General features: G+C 36.1%; 3 protein-coding genes and 2 non-coding genes across 5 annotated transcripts in view; 2 read left to right on the top strand and 3 right to left on the bottom strand.

Annotated features, from left to right (window-relative positions):
- Nucleotides 1–5,521: 5,521 nt before the first annotated feature.
- On the bottom strand, nt 5,522–6,100 carry LOC133732905 (uncharacterized). The gene has a single exon (XM_062160519.1). The coding sequence runs from the start codon at nt 6,098–6,100 to the stop codon at nt 5,522–5,524; it is 579 nt and encodes a 192-aa protein (XP_062016503.1).
- Nucleotides 6,101–10,417: 4,317 nt separating this feature from the next.
- Nucleotides 10,418–11,567, top strand: LOC133732911 (cytochrome f). Its single transcript, XM_062160528.1, has one exon. The coding sequence runs from the start codon at nt 10,418–10,420 to the stop codon at nt 11,240–11,242; it is 825 nt and encodes a 274-aa protein (XP_062016512.1). The 3' UTR covers nt 11,243–11,567.
- Nucleotides 11,568–14,731: 3,164 nt separating this feature from the next.
- On the bottom strand, nt 14,732–14,805 carry TRNAW-CCA (transfer RNA tryptophan (anticodon CCA)). The gene has a single exon. It is a non-coding gene; the product is annotated as a tRNA-Trp (tRNA).
- Nucleotides 14,806–14,949: 144 nt separating this feature from the next.
- TRNAP-UGG (transfer RNA proline (anticodon UGG)) lies at nt 14,950–15,023 on the bottom strand. Its single transcript has one exon. It is a non-coding gene; the product is annotated as a tRNA-Pro (tRNA).
- A 1,008-nt stretch (nt 15,024–16,031) lies between these two features.
- The window catches only part of LOC133732922 (DNA-directed RNA polymerase subunit beta), a 2,694-nt gene continuing 2,278 nt past the window's right edge, over nt 16,032–16,447 (top strand). Inside the window, exon 1 of the mRNA XM_062160537.1 lies at nt 16,032–16,447. This exon is cut by the window's right edge and continues 2,278 nt beyond it. Within this exon, the coding sequence (XP_062016521.1) occupies nt 16,032–16,447 (416 nt within the window).

Below are 16,447 nucleotides of genomic sequence, written 5' to 3' on the forward strand. Positions count from 1 at the left end.
TCCTACTATCGTGAAATCATTTCTAAAAATCCACGGAATTTAATTTGGATTTTCCGGGGTATTACAATATCTTCGAACAATACAGAGATCATTGCTCTTCACTAAGTAGTTCGTGAATGTATATGGATTGGATCCATAATTACGCATGTTCGAACAATTGTGGTTTGAAGTCTACCATAGATGAGCCTACGAGCATTCAGGATAATGCTACTTGCTTTGAACAAATAAAGCAAAGGCTACATCAAAAGCGACAACGCCAAGCATAATCAGCAACAACATACTCTCCTCAAGATCAAAGTGAACTAGGTTCAATCTGAGGACAGTGTAGCAGCCTTGCTCACTAAGTCATTGCCTAAATTCCACTTTCGAGAAACATGCATCGTTTGCTGAAATTACCCGAACTCCCATGACCTTAGTCATCAGGGGGAGATACAGACATCAGGGGGAGATGTCTACATGTATGGTCTCGAAACGTGAAGGGTGTGTTGTGCTCTTTTTCCCCTTCGACAGAGGTTATTTTTGTCCCATTGGGTTTTTGTTACTCGGCAAGGTTTTTAATGAGGCAACGAGAGAAGCACCACGTTTGGACGACACAAGGGGGAGTGTTCAAGGAAATCCCGATTATGTGTCTGGCCCAAACTCTAGGTTACTTGACCTAGTGGTAATAGAGTTAAAATAGAAGGATCTAGATTCCTATTCAATGTACGATTACTTTCCTTGTATGATTGAGATTCTATGTATTGTAATCCTCTATATAAAGAGGCCCCTTTTATCAATGAGAACACACAGCAAATTCCTCTCAATTTCAGTTTCTCTATAACACTTTTAAGGTTTTTGGCTAGTTCTAATAAGTCCCTATCATTTGGGGGTTTAGGTCTTGGTCTTATTGCCATTGTCATGACGTTATTTCTGGGTTATTGGATTTATTCTTGATATTTTTTTACTGTCAATATATTGGGGAGCTGTCTTTACAAGTAGTGTGGTGGTTTTTTTGACACAGTGTAAAAGATGGTTAAGTTATTATTTAAGATAGCTTTGAGAAAGTATTGATCTATTGTCTATCAGTAGGTTAGAAATAAAGGGCGATAATTATGGTTAGAGGTTAGAACTCCTTGAGTCATGTATACGTCTGTAATTGCTGGTGCTTTATTAAGAATATAAATAGGACTTTTTGTCCGATTGGAGCAGCTGAGGAGTTCTAATGTAATATTTTTGAATAATTAATAGATTTTTATTTTCTAAAAACATATTTTTTTATATTTAGCAACTTTTTCTGTTTTTTATTTCCATAACAAAAATGATAAGATTGGCCAAATGCCCAAATGGGTTTGAGAAAATGAACGGCAGAAGTCTGACCGAGACATGCTCTGAAAGCTTGTTTGGGTTGACAAAGCCAGCTAGTGTTCACATGGTAATGCAGAAAATGACAAAATAAGAATCTGGAGGGAGATTCTTCAATGAATCTATGAACTATGATTGAGGTCCTTTTTTCTATAGCTAATACCACAAGACATCTGTTTCCCTTCCACGTAGACCTGTCATCTCCTTTAGATAAACTATACATGTTTGTTTTTCTATACGTGGAGCTATGTTGTATTACCCTACTAGATATTTTATGCACTTTAAGAATTTAAGTTTATCATGGAGGGTTTTCAATTGTGAATGTGAAACCATATTACGGCAATTAATTTTGTCAATCAATCCAGACCGTAATGTAATTTTATAATTCAAACTATTTATATGTCAAATCCATCACTAATAGTTTAATTTTATTTTATCCGTAGATAACTGAGTTTTTGGCTAATTTCTTTTGGATCCATTCATAATTAAAAATTAAAAATTACGCTACGCCAAATGTCGCCATAAAATTAAGAAACAAAGTACCCATCAATTAACTCTATTCAATACAAGCAGCAGGCACATGCTGTATAAATTAATGCAAAGGAAGTGCGGTCTGTTCGTTACTGGTACCTTCGGATGGTACAAGAAATGAAGACAGCATCAATGGTCATTCACTCATTTATTGCATCAATGGCAAGATTGGTCTTGCATGACAGCGCCTTGTAAGTGATACAAGGTCTTGAGAAATCAGAAAGGGATTGGAAGAAACAAGTGACCTCACAATACAATACGATAAGCTTTGTCCAGTAATACATTTCTTCCAGTTGGCTTATTACGGACCATTCTATTGACATTGACTCAAGACAAAGCTATGTAGCTAACATATGATAAAGAAAGTGACTTATTTTTTCTTAGTCAAGAAAGTAAATAGAAAAAAAAAATGAATATATGCTTTGGTGAAAAGAAAAATTATACATTTCTACTAAGAGTTTACTTACAAAAAAGGTATCGACAACTTTCTAGATGAAGATCCAAAAATATTTCTTTGGTGTCAATTTGATACACGGTAATTAGTATTGAAGGAGAAATTCTATAATGTGTTAACGTATGATATGCATACAATTGCCTTAAAGTGGTAAAATGAGTCCTCAAATATTACTATTTTGTCCTTAAAATGGTAACATGAGTCCTTAAAATGGTAAATTTTCTTAGTTACCACATGAGTCCTCAAGTGGTAAAAAAAGTCATTAAAATGGAAACCTCAATGATACTAAACATAATAAAAAGAAGAAAAAAAAAACAAACAAATAAACAGTTGAAACCACAATTTAAAATTAAGTTGCAACCTAAAAAAGAAAGGAAGAGAAGAGTAACAATAGGAATTAAACAACTAGTGAAAATAGCTATTCAATGTTTCAGTGTTTGAGCCTAAGGTGGAGTTTTTTTTTTTTGGGCAATGATATGGGGTCTCAATGAGACCTAAGATTTGTGGCCTCAAATCCTATGTGTCATGCCATGTAAGTAAATACAAATTTTATTTTCAATTTCACATAATATATCTTGTCACATCATACTATTGCAACACCAAATTTACCCTTTTACATTTCCTTTTAGATGTTAGGGGGTGAATCAATTACATTAATTAATTTAATTAGGTGATGAAAAAAATATCAGCTATGAATTATGTATTAATTTAAGAGATATATCTACGGATTCTTTGACCAATATTTTTCTTCCTTTAATTAAATGTTTTCCTTTAATTTTTCTTTCCAAATGGCATTAATATATTGAATTATGTGTCAAGAAATAGACGTTAACTTTTCTCTTCAAATATTGATTAATTTCATCAAAAAAAAAAGCATTAATAAATCGAATTTGGGAAATACTCATGTCTAAATTAAGAGGTAAGAAAAAATTTCACATTAATTAGCAGCCATTAATTAACATCTACAATCTAAATATAAGAGAAAAACAAACAAAAAATAATAAATTCAGATCTAACGTTTAAACCCTAGCTACATAAGGAGAAAACAATGAACAAAAGAATATATACAATCATATGAATATGCATTTTTCACATTATATTTTCAAAATTTGTAGGAACCCAATAAAGGTTGAATTCATATACATGTGTTCTGCAAATCTATTAATCGAATGTACATGCAAGTCTATTGACTGAATTACATGAATTTTTTTCTATTCTTGATTAAAGAAAAAAAAATGTTGTTTAAATCTAACATGAGTGTAATGAAAAGAAAAAAAAATGAAAGAAAGCCAAATTTTGTTTCTTTTTAGAAGAAGCCAAAATAATTTAGAGTCATTAGATTTTGGAAGGATAAAATTGTATTTTTCTCAAGAATTACATGGCATGATTTGACAAATAGGTGATGTGTACAGATGACAAGGCGAGACACCTAAGATTGAGGCCACAAATCTTAGGCCTCATTGAGGCCGCAAATCATTTTCTTTTTTTTTTCCTTGTTTTACTACAAATAACTAATCTTTCGTTAGTCAAACTTACGACATCCCACTTGCAAATGAGAGCCTTATGTCACTAAATCAAACGGTACTGGGCACCTATAATAGAAGTTAGAAAATAATTCTACCTCTCTATGCTAAAATGCCACAAAATGAAATCTAGCTAATGCTATGACATTACCCTAACCTAAGAAACTGTTTTGACAAGCTTGAGGCCTATAATGACCCTCTTGGTGTACATCTCCACAAGCCAACGCAGAATAAGCGAAGGATTAGAATAATGTAAAGCTACCGTCCCTAACCCTCCTGGGAAAGGGTTCCGGCATCACACCAACAGTTGCAAGGGTGTCCACGTCCGTACCCACAGAGCTGGTTGCCATAGACTCTGAGCTCTTTGAATCAACAGCAAGTTTGAGTTTGTTCCTCTGACCACGAGGTCTGCCTCTTTTCTTCACCCCTTTCTCCGACAACGTAACGGAGATCTCGAACAAACCTTCAGACGACAGCCCAAAGTTCTCAGCCTGCAGCTTTATGGCACAAGCGCAAGGCTATGCTTTGGTCGCTTCCCAGCCCTAGCAACAGCATCAACCCTCTGCCTTCGCACCCCCTAAACCCTAACTGGTTCCCCGATTTCCTCTTGAACAAAAGGAATCGAGAAGGCGAGGGCAGGAGGTGTGTTGCCCAGAATCAATACCTCTAGAATAGGAGACTCCATCATCGCGGCCATCTCTCCCTCATGCCGCTGCTCCGCCTCAGCTTCCACCGCATTGGGATAAGCCGCCCTCCATGATTAACCATCGAGCAGATTCTACACCTCCCTATTAGCGACAGATAGCGGTAGCACAGAGCAACCACCTCTGTCGGGGAAACCCTAAATCTCCTCTTCAAACGCACCAGATTCTGGATTGAGAGAGTGACCTGGACCAAGCCTCACCACCGCGCAGTTGTGCTCATCAACCTCAGGCACGGGCCCAATTGTTTCTCCAATCAACCGAAGAGTATCACTAGTAAGAAACACCGGAGGCAACTCTTGAATCTCCATCCAGATCCAAACAAAATCCAGAGGGACGCCCATAATGTCAGATGTGTTGTCATAGTCATTGAGCAGAACCATCGAACGATGAAAACACTCGGGTCGCGTCTCTTAACCCTAAAGATGTCTCTTTCATTGAAAAAGGAAAACATGAACCGATCTTGTCGTTGCTGCAATCCCACAATCCCATTCAGACGCCACATAGAGCAAATCACACTCTGAAAAGAATCGATATTTACCTATTGACAAGAGTTCAACCGCCCTACTATGAAGTGATTGAGATACTATGAAGTGATTACGAGAGAGGTAAGGCTTCCCCGGGTTCTTGAGATCACCGAGGTCCACCAGATCCTCACCGTCCTTCAATGAGAGCCTCGAAGCCAAGCTTACCATCTTTTGGCAATAGCTGCCATGAAAATGCTGGCGCTTAACCAAACCCTAGCCCTAACCCTAGCTAGTAGACGCAAGGAGAGAGAGCAGAGAGAAAGAAGCTTTTTATATTCCTTGGACTTATTTGTGTTATTTTGCAAACTTCGTGAACTTTGACCCAAAAGAAAGGCAAACAAAAATAGACAAAAAAGAAGAAGAAATATTATCTAGTCTACTAATTAGACGGTATCTTTTTTTTTTTGAAAGAAGGAGGTAAGCCCTTTATTGATAAAATTTAGATTACAAAGCAGGAATCTCCGCTGCAACAGCAGCTGCTAGAAAACTAGGCATCGAAACATAAAAGCAATCCTGCACAAGATTACTACCATGTGCAGCTAACATATGGGCAATTACATTTGCCTTTCTACTAACATAACTAACTTTCAAATTATTATGAGAACCCAAGAGTAAATTCAGATCCTCATACAAACGTCCTAACGCGGAAGTATTGAGACTAGCCTGGGAAACGAGTTGGCGTTGCACCTCTTGTGCGTCAGTCTCCAATAAAGCTGGAACAAATTCATGATCAAATGCAAAATTCATGGCATACCTACACGCCAACACTTCTGCATGTTCTGATGAGATCAACCCACTCAAGGGACCAGCCCCACCAGCTACCATTACACCACTTGAATCTCTAATTACAAAGCCAAAACCTCCTTTCCTAGTTTCATGATGAAAAGAGCCATCAACATTGATTTTTAACAAACCAGCTGGAAGAGCCACCCATTTGTGCACTCTTCTACTTCGAGCACTAGCAAGCCTGGGCTTGGTATTGTGGGCTTGAAATTCTTGCAGCTGAGCAGCAGCTCTAAGCATAACATCACAAGCCAAAGCTTTCTTTCCTTCCCAGACTCATGAATTTCTTTCTTTCCAAATAGTCCATAGTAAGAAGATCAACGCACCCAAATCTGTAAGAGACAAGGACTTCACACAGTAATGAAACCATGTCAACAAATCACACCCTTCAACTTGGGGAGCAAAACAGGTCCGCCGTAGCATCACATGACCTTGTAACACTTGTCTCGTAAACGGGCAGTCTCTACAAAGATGTAGAGTGGACTCGCTACTACCTTCACACAAAACACATCCTTGAGAGTCCACCTGAACATGCCTCGTAGCTAAATTTTCCAGTGAAGGTAGAATATCATGACTCACCCTCCAAGCAAAAACTTTTGCTGCATTTGGAATCAACACCTTCCAAATTCTCTTCCAAAAACTCTCATTCACACTAAGAGTAAATGGAATACGATTAGAAGAATGAGAAAACGAAAAACGATAAGCCGTTTTAACGGAAAACTCACCGTTTTTTTTCCAACTTCCACACCAATCTATCAAGCATCGTCCTACGGCTGAGGGGAATGTTTAGTATAATCTCTGCTTCCTCCCTACCAAACAACCTTCTGATCAGAACATCATTCCAAACTCCGGTCGCCGAAATCAGCTCACTGACTTTGTTGACTACCCCCATAGCTGGAACATTATTACTCGGCCGCCCAGCCTGCAAAGCAGAAATCCAACAATCTGACCAAATGTTGACGTCCTCCCCACTACCTATCTGCCAGCATGAGCTTTCCTTCAAGAAAGCCCTTGTGGAGACAATGCTCATCCAAGAATATGAGGGAGAAGCATGGGGTGGAGCTTCCCAAAAAGAAGATCCCGGGAAGTACTTAGCTTTATAAATCCGTGCAATAAGCGACTCCGGATGATGAATCACCCGCCAAGCTTGTTTTGCTAGCATTGCAGAATTGAAATTTGAAAGGCTCCGGAATCCCAAACCGCCTTCCTCCCTTGGGTTACACAAAGCATTCCAAGACTTCCAATGTATCTTCCTTTTATCCAAAGTAGTTCCCCACCAAAATCTGGCACACATCTGTTCCAAATCCTCACAGAAGCTCTTTGTCAATTGAAACACACTCATAGCATAGGTTGGTAATGCCTGGGCTACAACTCGAATCAAGATATCCTTCCCAGCTCCACTCAGAACTGCCCCCGAGGGTCTATAATTGCCTCAAACGGTCCAACATACATACATTATTGGACCTTTTGAATAACAGTCAAGAAGATCTTATAAAAATGAAACATTTGCGCATAGAAGATGTAAAACATATATTGAATATTCTAGAAAAAAAAAAGCATTTCGAATAAATTTTAAATTTAAATGTTTTTTTTTCTAAGATTTTGTCTAAAAAGATAAAATTTGTTTTAAATCTTTAGCACAATCCATATATTCGGAATAGGCCAAAAATTAAATTGAATAGATGTATCTAGGGAAAATCCACTTTGAAGCGACGATTCCCTAGATACACATGTCATAATCTATTTTTTTTTTTAACAATCAAATCAATTTAAAAAAGACCTAAAGTTAGGGACTTATCAATAGGTAGTGTTGCTCCAATACCCAACCAAAGAGCTACTGCAGTACCAATCAAAAAAACGGTTGTCGCTACGGGACGACGAAATGGATTTTGGAATTTATTAACATTCTCCAAAAAAGGTACTGTTAATAATCCCGCGGGTACTGAAACCATTAAAAGAACACCCAATAACTTATTTGGCACTGTACGAAGTATTTGAAATACGGGAAAGAAATACCATTCAGGCAATATTTCCAAAGGAGTTGCAAATGGATCCGCGGGTTCACCAATCATTGATGGTTCTAAAACAGCTAAGCCTACGTTACATGCAATAGTACCTAAAATTACTACTGGAAAAATATATAAAAGATCATTTGGCCATGCGGGTTCTCCATAATAATTATGACCCATCCCTTTAGCCAATTTAGCTCTTAACACAGGATCGTTCAAGTCAGGTTTTTTTGTTATTAGGATAGGTGAATTATTCTATATCCATCCCCCGAAAGAACCGGACATGATAATTTTTCATCATCCAGCTCGAGCATGAATCAACGGAACCAAATGGATCGGATCCATATAAAAAAATGGATATGTTATCCACACATATATGAATGATTCTATGTAAGAAAAAATTCATCAGATTCCCTTTTCGCAGGTGTAACAACTACCCATTGCAAGGAATTCGGACCTTACAGATAAATGCTCAATACCCAAGTAGGCTTACAACGTTGATTATAATCAAGTGCTTTATGGGTCGTCTCAGACCTTGCAATTGGCCTTTATCCCCCTATCGAGGCTTTTTACATACAAAGGATTTACTTGTTACTAATATAGTCGAGCCTCTGTTCTTCTTTAGATCCCTTGTTTCACTCCGATAGTATCATACATAAATCGAGTCAATGCAGAGGAAATGAATACATTTCTATACTATTTAGTAAATGCAATAGATAAAGCATAATCTGGATTATGCCAATCACTTATTCTACTGGATCTTACGGAGCCAGTTCATATCATATACGACACGACCGGGTCTGATCATGGAAAGGATTCTCTTCAAACGAACCAGCCTATCCTCTGTATGGGGCTTACGCGATGGTTGGAACAAAGACACATTTTTGTTGTAAATTCAAATGTGGCAGATAAAGACATATATCTGCACGGCCCGATCAATAGTTCAAGTCACACACTCCCATAATCCATTTTATTTTCGGAGAATTCGCTTCAACTATAAGTGTCAAAAATATAGATTTTTGTAGAGTTGAAGAGAAATATCCAAATACATGTCTTATTTTTTTTCAATAATCCATATTTGTAGCAATGAAATACTGTTGTTCCTACCCCAAGTGATAAATGATTGATTCAAAATATTAATGGTATAGAGTCTTCCTTATAAAGGGCCCGAAATACCTTGTTTACGTATCATTGGGAAATGCATTAACATAAATACGGCAGTAAGAAGAGGTAATACAAAAGTGTGTAAACTATAAAAACGGGTCAAAGTGGATTGTCCCACACTAGCACTTCCTCGTAATAACTCTACCAGGGGCGATCCTATTACAGGAATAGCATCAGGCACGCCCGTTACAATTTTTACTGCCCAATAACCAATTTGGTCCCAGGGTAAGGAATAACCAGTTACACCAAAAGATGCGGTTAATACACCCAAAACCACACCTGTAACCCAAGTCAATTCACGAGGTTTTTTAAAACCACCAGTGAGATACACACGAAATACGTGCAGAATCATCATTAGGACCATCATACTTGCCGACCATCGATGAACTGATCGGATTAACCAACCAAAGTTAACTTCAGTCATTATATATTGAACAGAAGCAAAAGCCTCTGTAACGGTCGGACGATAATAAAAAGTCATAGCAAACCCCGTAGCTACTTGTACTAAAAAACAAGTAAGCGTAATTCCTCCTAGACAATAAAATATGTTGACGTGAGGAGGAACATATTTACTAGTTATATCATCTGCAATTGCCTGAATCTCAAGACGTTCTTCGAACCAATCATAGATTTTATTGAGATAGGTAAACCAAGGAGACCCCCCCCCCCCCCCCCCCCCCGAGAACCGTATATGAAAATTTCATCTCGTACGGCTCAAACAGAAACACCCCAATACTATAGTTCTAACGGATGTGTGGAATAGAAAGTTTAAAATTTATTAATTCTATGATTCCATTTTTTCTTAAGATATGAAAGAATAAAAAACCCGAAAACTATTCTTTGTGGTTATAATGCCAAAAAATCAAGTCGGCTCATTCGTCTCTATATTGATCGTTATAGGCCTCTTGAATCTTCTATTTACCTATTTTCTTTGTTGTTATTTATGTGTAATGCGGCTTTACTGCTGTTTTTTTTTATTGATAGGAATTCTCTTGTTAAGACCCTATGAATCGATTAAAACCTCAGATTCATACTAGAACCACGATGATTCAATAAAACCTTCTCAAACTAAGTCCCAAAATTCCCTGAGTTAAGAACCGTTGGATCATCACTTATTCAATGACTAGATCTAATGACGAAAAATCAAAAGAAATCTTTGTCCTTTGATCAAAATAAGCATAAACGGAAGTTTGAAAGAATCAAAATCTTTCTATTTATAACTTCTAACTCTTTTAAAAAAATTTTGAAGTCCGGCCACGAGGTCTGACTATTAAGTATGAATCATAGTTCTAATACTTTAGTAATCTATAGTAATCTATTTCATATATTCCGTGCTCCAGATACTAAAACGAATATCCGACGAAGTAAAACCATCTCTATCAAGATGACAGATCTATTCTCTGTACTAGCCATAGGATCAATTATACCAAGTCACACACTCATATTCCGGAAATACAGAAAAAAAGTACTTCCGGATACTGTATTTGAAGCAGTTGTTCGAATTCCCTATGATCTGCAAGTGAAACAAGTTCTTGCTAATGGTAAAAAAGGCGCTTTGAATGTGGGGGCTGTTCTTATTTTACCCGAGGGGTTTGAACTAGCCCCGCCCGATCGTATTTCGCCCGAGATTAAAGAAAAGATAGGAAATCTGTCTTTTCAAAGTTACCGGCCTACTAAAAAAAATATTCTTGTGATAGGTCCTGTTCCTGGTCAGAAATATAGTGAAATCACCTTTCCTATTCTTTCCCCGGACCCCGCTACTAAGAAAGATGTTCACTTCTTAAAATATCCCATATACGTAGGTGGGAACAGAGGAAGGGGTCAGATTTATCCCGACGGGAGCAAGAGTAACAATAATGTTTATAATGCTACAGCAGCAGGTATAGTAAGCAAAATCATACGAAAAGAAAAAGGGGGATACGAAATAACCATAGTGGAGGCATCGGGTGGGCGTCAAGTGGTTGATATTATCCCTCCAGGGCCGGAACTTCTTGTTTCTGAGGGCGAATCCATCAAACTTGATCAACCATTAACGAGTAATCCTAATGTGGGCGGATTTGGTCAGGGGGATGCAGAAGTAGTACTTCAAGATCCATTACGTGTCCAAGGCCTTTTGCTTTTCTTGGCATCTGTTATTTTTGCACAAATCTTTTTGGTTCTTAAAAAGAAACAGTTTGAGAAAGTTCAATTGTCCGAAATGAATTTCTAGATCCGCGAATTTTTCAACATCAAACTCTAAAAAGAAATAAATTGTTGTTATAAATTGTTGTTGGCAATTATATTATGTAATTGTGTATGATCAAAAAAATTTTGTTTGTTTCTTTTTTCGGATTTCGGGAATTACTTATACTGGTCATGATGTGTATATTGTGAAGAAGACTATTTGATTTTACTTATCTCTTCTTTGTTTTTTCAATCCAAATCGAAGTGATATAGAATGAATCCGTAGTTTTATATTTGAATAGAATAAAAACAAAAGATAAATAAGCGGATAATATAAACCAAAGTATAAATGAAAGGAACAAAGGGTTTAGGGGGGGGGGGGGGGGGGGGTTGTGCGTCTCCTAGTCTTTGACACAAGAAAAGGGATTTTCCACAACCCTTTCTTGTGTCGAATTAATAATGATTCTTGATCCTATTCGTCAAAAATTCCTATTCGTAGGTTCCATTTTTTTTCGGTTTATCATAACCTTTTTTCGATTTATCATGTTAAGTAGTGGACAAACAAAAATATAGGTCAATTTATTGAACAAATAGAACTTCTTCAATTTCAATGAACTTCTAAAATAGAAAAAAGGAAACTTTGATTAGATTAAGATTAAAGAAAGTAAGGTTCTATTTTATTAGTATAGAAAGGGTTTGCATGATATCTAATCGATAGAAATCCATATATAGAACTATATAGAATTGTGAGTCATCCAAAAAACAGAAATCGAGTGATTCCTTCTTTGTTTTAATTTTTAAAGTATTCGCAGATACTTTTGAGTAAAAGATGTTCTGAATCAATTAATGAAGTGCATTTTTCAAAACATCAATCATAAGAAAATGTGGATTTTTTTGAAACATTTATACAAAAAAATATTATGATTATTAAGAACTCAACGGGATCCCCCTCGAATCAGACAAGGAAAGAGGGGGTAGGTCCCGTTGAGTTCTTATGCTTTCATGTCTATAACCCAGTTCATCTGGTTATTACAGAGATGAACCTAATCCGGAATATGAACCATAAAAGAAAATACCAATTAAACCAATTACAACAATACCGGTTACAGTACCTATTATCCAAAGAGGAATCCTTCCAGTAGTATCGGCCATTTGCCCGACTTTCCTCCACATTTTTTCAAGTGGTCGTGCTAGAGACATAAACAGCCATAGATAATTATGAGATGATATCTTTCCGAATGGGCTAAGAGAATTCCTACTATATATTTTTAGTATTTATTATTTTTTTTAATTAAAGAAATAATTGGAAAATAAAACAGCAAGTACAAAAATGAGTAATAACCCCCAGTAGAGACTGGTACGATTCAATTCAACACTTTGTTCGTTCGGGTTTGATTGTGTCATAGCTCTATGATTCGGATTAGGTTTATCGTTGGATGAACTGCATTGCTGATATTGACCCTAAAAAAGAAACGGTAGGTACAGCTAGTCCGTGAACAGCTAACCATCGTACTGTAAAAATCGGATAGGTTCTATCTATAGTCATTGGGGCCTCCTAAAAAGATCTACTAAATTCATCGAGTTGTTCCAAAGAATCAAAACGGCCAGTTATTAAGGGAATTCCCTGTCGGCTTTCTGTAAAATACTCGTTTGGACGAGGGCTTCCAAATACATCGTAAGCTAAACCAGTGCTGACGAATAACCAACCCGCAATAAATAGGGAAGGTATAGTAATGCTATGAATGACCCAGTATCGAATACTGGTAATAATATCAGCAAAAGAACGTTCTCCTGTGCTTCCAGACATGTTGAGCTCCGCATATTCTTGTACAGTCGGGGGGGTCGATTCCGTAAAAGATGAAATCAGTAAATGGAAATTCACTGAAATCAAATCTTTGTGAGATCGTCAATATTGTACCAAGGGTGTCTTTAGAGTATACCGAATCAGTATAGCGATCCTTCTTCTGACACAGCAATGCAATTTCACAATCAGTATCGAAATGAAGTGTTAGATAATTTCTTTATTCTTTTCTTGTTGCGTGTCGATCTAGAATTTTGTACCATTAAATAGAAAGTTCATAAACTTACTTATAGTATAAGGTTTCCTCATTATTGGCTTTGGATTCGGAACCGAAGATCAGGTAAAATGTAAATACAACGGGTTGTTTTCCAATAATTTTTGAAGGAGCTTATCATATTCTCACGATTCAATTAGATGTAACATCTAAAGAAAAGATATCCTTTTTGTGGTTGTAGAATTTTTTTTTAAGAATTGGTTAGTCGCCCAGTACTAATAGTAGATAGTATTTCATGAAAGAAAGAGAACAACGAATAAATAAAAGAATAATCAATATTGGCGATGCACGCATTGTTATATTAGACCCAAACAAAGGGGATCCTTCTTGACCTAATTACAAGGAGGGAGCTTAGGGATATGAAAGGACAAAATGTAAAACCGAGTTTTGATTGATCTGGTCATGTGATACTTTTTTTCTTTTCAATCACGAAATTATGTGAATGAACCACTACTGAGTTCACTGGTCGTTCGAAAAAAATATTCGATATTTTGATACAATAAAAAACGATCCAAATTCTTTTTCAATTTTATTCCAAAAGAAAGTTTCATTTTTGAATGAAGTTATAAAAAAAGTTCGTAATTATTACTTTATTTAGATTTAGAATTTGGAATATTCTATATATACATATATTAGTTATATTAGTTATATACGTATATTAGTTTATTCAACTCAAGAGTTGACCAACGAATCTGTTGATTCGAAATTGCGGGATGCGTAAATGTCCCAGATGATGAATTGATTTCTTACTTCTGTTACTTTGTTTTTGTTAATATCCTCTATAATACTTGATGAATCAAAAACTTTCAATTGAACTTATCCTTTCGATTGGAACTTATCCTTTCAATTGGTTGGTATTTTTGCCTATCCTCGTATCTTTCAAAAATGGAAACTTAGGGAAGTACTTTCTAAACATATGTAGAAAAAGAACATATTTCATTTAGCCCTTTCATGCCTACTATAACTAGTTATTTCGGTTTTCTACTAGCAGCTTTGACTATAACCTCAGCTCTATTTATCGGCTTGAGCAAGATACGACTTATTTGAAATTAATTAAATGAACAATTCATACAAAAATATTTCTGTGATAGTTCATATATTCTATAGTTCCTTACCGTATCAATTTCCAATTTTTGGTCATTGAGATTTAGAGTCAATACGGATTACTATTTATATTTAAGCATAGATATTACCTCCCCTTTCCCCTCTCAAACAAATTGAAATGATTGAAGTTTTTCTATTTGGAATCGTCTTGGGTCTAATTCCTATTACTTTGGCTGGATTATTTGTAACTGCATATTTACAATACAGACGTGGTGATCAGTTGGAACTTTGATTAATTAACATCCCTTTTTTGATTGACCTCCTACTTCCTTTAATTCGCGGGAGGTCAAAATTAGATTGGTTTCATTTTTTCGGTGGTAATTTTCGACCTAGCGCGACTAACAAGAACACAGAATCACGCTCTGTAGGATTTGAACCTACGACATCGGGTTTTGGAGACCCATGTTCTACCGAACTGAACTAAGAGCGCTTTATTATCACAATGAATATTTTGTGACCCCAATACGTCTTGCATATATACTATCATAAAATTAACGATTTTTTATGTATATCCAATTTTCTTTTAATCGATCTCAATTGATCCCCCGTTACTGTTCAGAAGATAAGTAATAGGTAGGGATGACAGGATTCGAACCCGCGACATTTTGTACCCAAAACAAACGCGCTACCAAGCTGCGCTACATCCCTTTCAATTGGTCTACAGTGTCATTGTAGAGAATCCCTGTTTTGTTTTCCATATCTTTATTTCTTCCATTGATATACACAAATATCTTGTCATTTCTTCTTTTTGGTCTCATATAACATATAATTATATTAAAAATAGTAAAAGACTTCTAATATATTTCTATTATATTAAAGTATGAAATAAATATGTGACCCTGTAAAAAATGACTATTTTTCGAGAATTTCTGGCCTAAAGGGGCATATTTGTTTCTTTTAAGATTCAGAAAAGTACGATCTATTTTGTACATTTCAACTTGAATTAGGAATTCCGCGTACAAATACAAGCGGTCAGTCATTAAGTACATATACACATCTGGTTATATATGTATTAGCATTATGTATTAGAAATAATAAAGAAGGAGGAGAATTTAAAATGCGAGATCTAAAAACATATCTCTCCGTGGCACCGGTAGTAAGTACTCTATGGTTCGGGTCTTTAGCAGGTTTATTGATAGAGATCAATCGTTTTTTTCCGGATGCGTTGATATTCCCCTTTTTTTCATTCTAGTTATTGATATGGTAGGGGGGGGAAGAGGATTAGAGATAGAATCAAATATCTGTAACTAATCCCTTCCCTTCTTTTTTTTTTTCGAATATACGTTAGAAAAACAAAAAGGGGATGCCCCCTCTGTGAAACTAGTAATTCGGGCCAGGCTCAAATTTAAATAAAATTAATAAAAAATAGAGTAAAATGTGATGGTTGGGGCAACAATATCATACAAGATACTTAAATAAAAATTAAATGCTGTACGGCAATTTTAAATTCTAAATCGAGTAATATAGTTAGAAATCATTATATTACTTACTTATTAATTTAATATATTGTTATTATTACTATATTGATTTATTGCAACGAAACCTTTCTTTCATAATTCGATTTCGAGTTACCTGTTTTTTTTTTGTTCCTTTCTTCTTCCTCGTTTCGGATCGGAAAATCAAAGAGTTGAATGAATCAAAAACCAAAGGAGGCTCATGAACAACGGCATTTTGGAGTTTTATCAACAATTTGCTTGTGTAGGCGGAGATCCGGTAGTTTCTGAATCCTTATGTAAGGAATTACAAAAAAAATTCTTTCAACAAAGATGTGAGTTAGGAAGGATTGGTCGACGAAATATGAACCGAAGGCTGAATCTTGATATCCCTCAGAACAACACATTTTTGTTACCGCGAGATATATTGGCAGCCGCGGATCATTTGATTGGAATGAAATTTGGAATGGGTACACTTGACGATATGAATCATTTGAAAAATAAACGTATTCGGTCTGTCGCCGATCTTTTACAAGACCAATTCGGATTGGCTCTGGTTCGTTTAGAAAATATGGTCAGAGGGACTATATGCGGAGCAATTAAGCATAAATTGATACCCACTCCTCAGAATTTGGTAAC

This window comes from Rosa rugosa, chromosome 1 (genome assembly GCF_958449725.1).
Source record: "Rosa rugosa chromosome 1, drRosRugo1.1, whole genome shotgun sequence".
NCBI classification, from domain to species: domain Eukaryota; kingdom Viridiplantae; phylum Streptophyta; class Magnoliopsida; order Rosales; family Rosaceae; genus Rosa; species Rosa rugosa.

Coding starts and splice junctions, on each gene's coding strand:
- LOC133732905 (XM_062160519.1), bottom strand. CDS start 6,100: ATGCTTAGAGCTGCTGCTCAGCTGCAAGAATTTCAAGCCCACAATACC.
- LOC133732911 (XM_062160528.1), top strand. CDS start 10,418: ATGACAGATCTATTCTCTGTACTAGCCATAGGATCAATTATACCAAGT.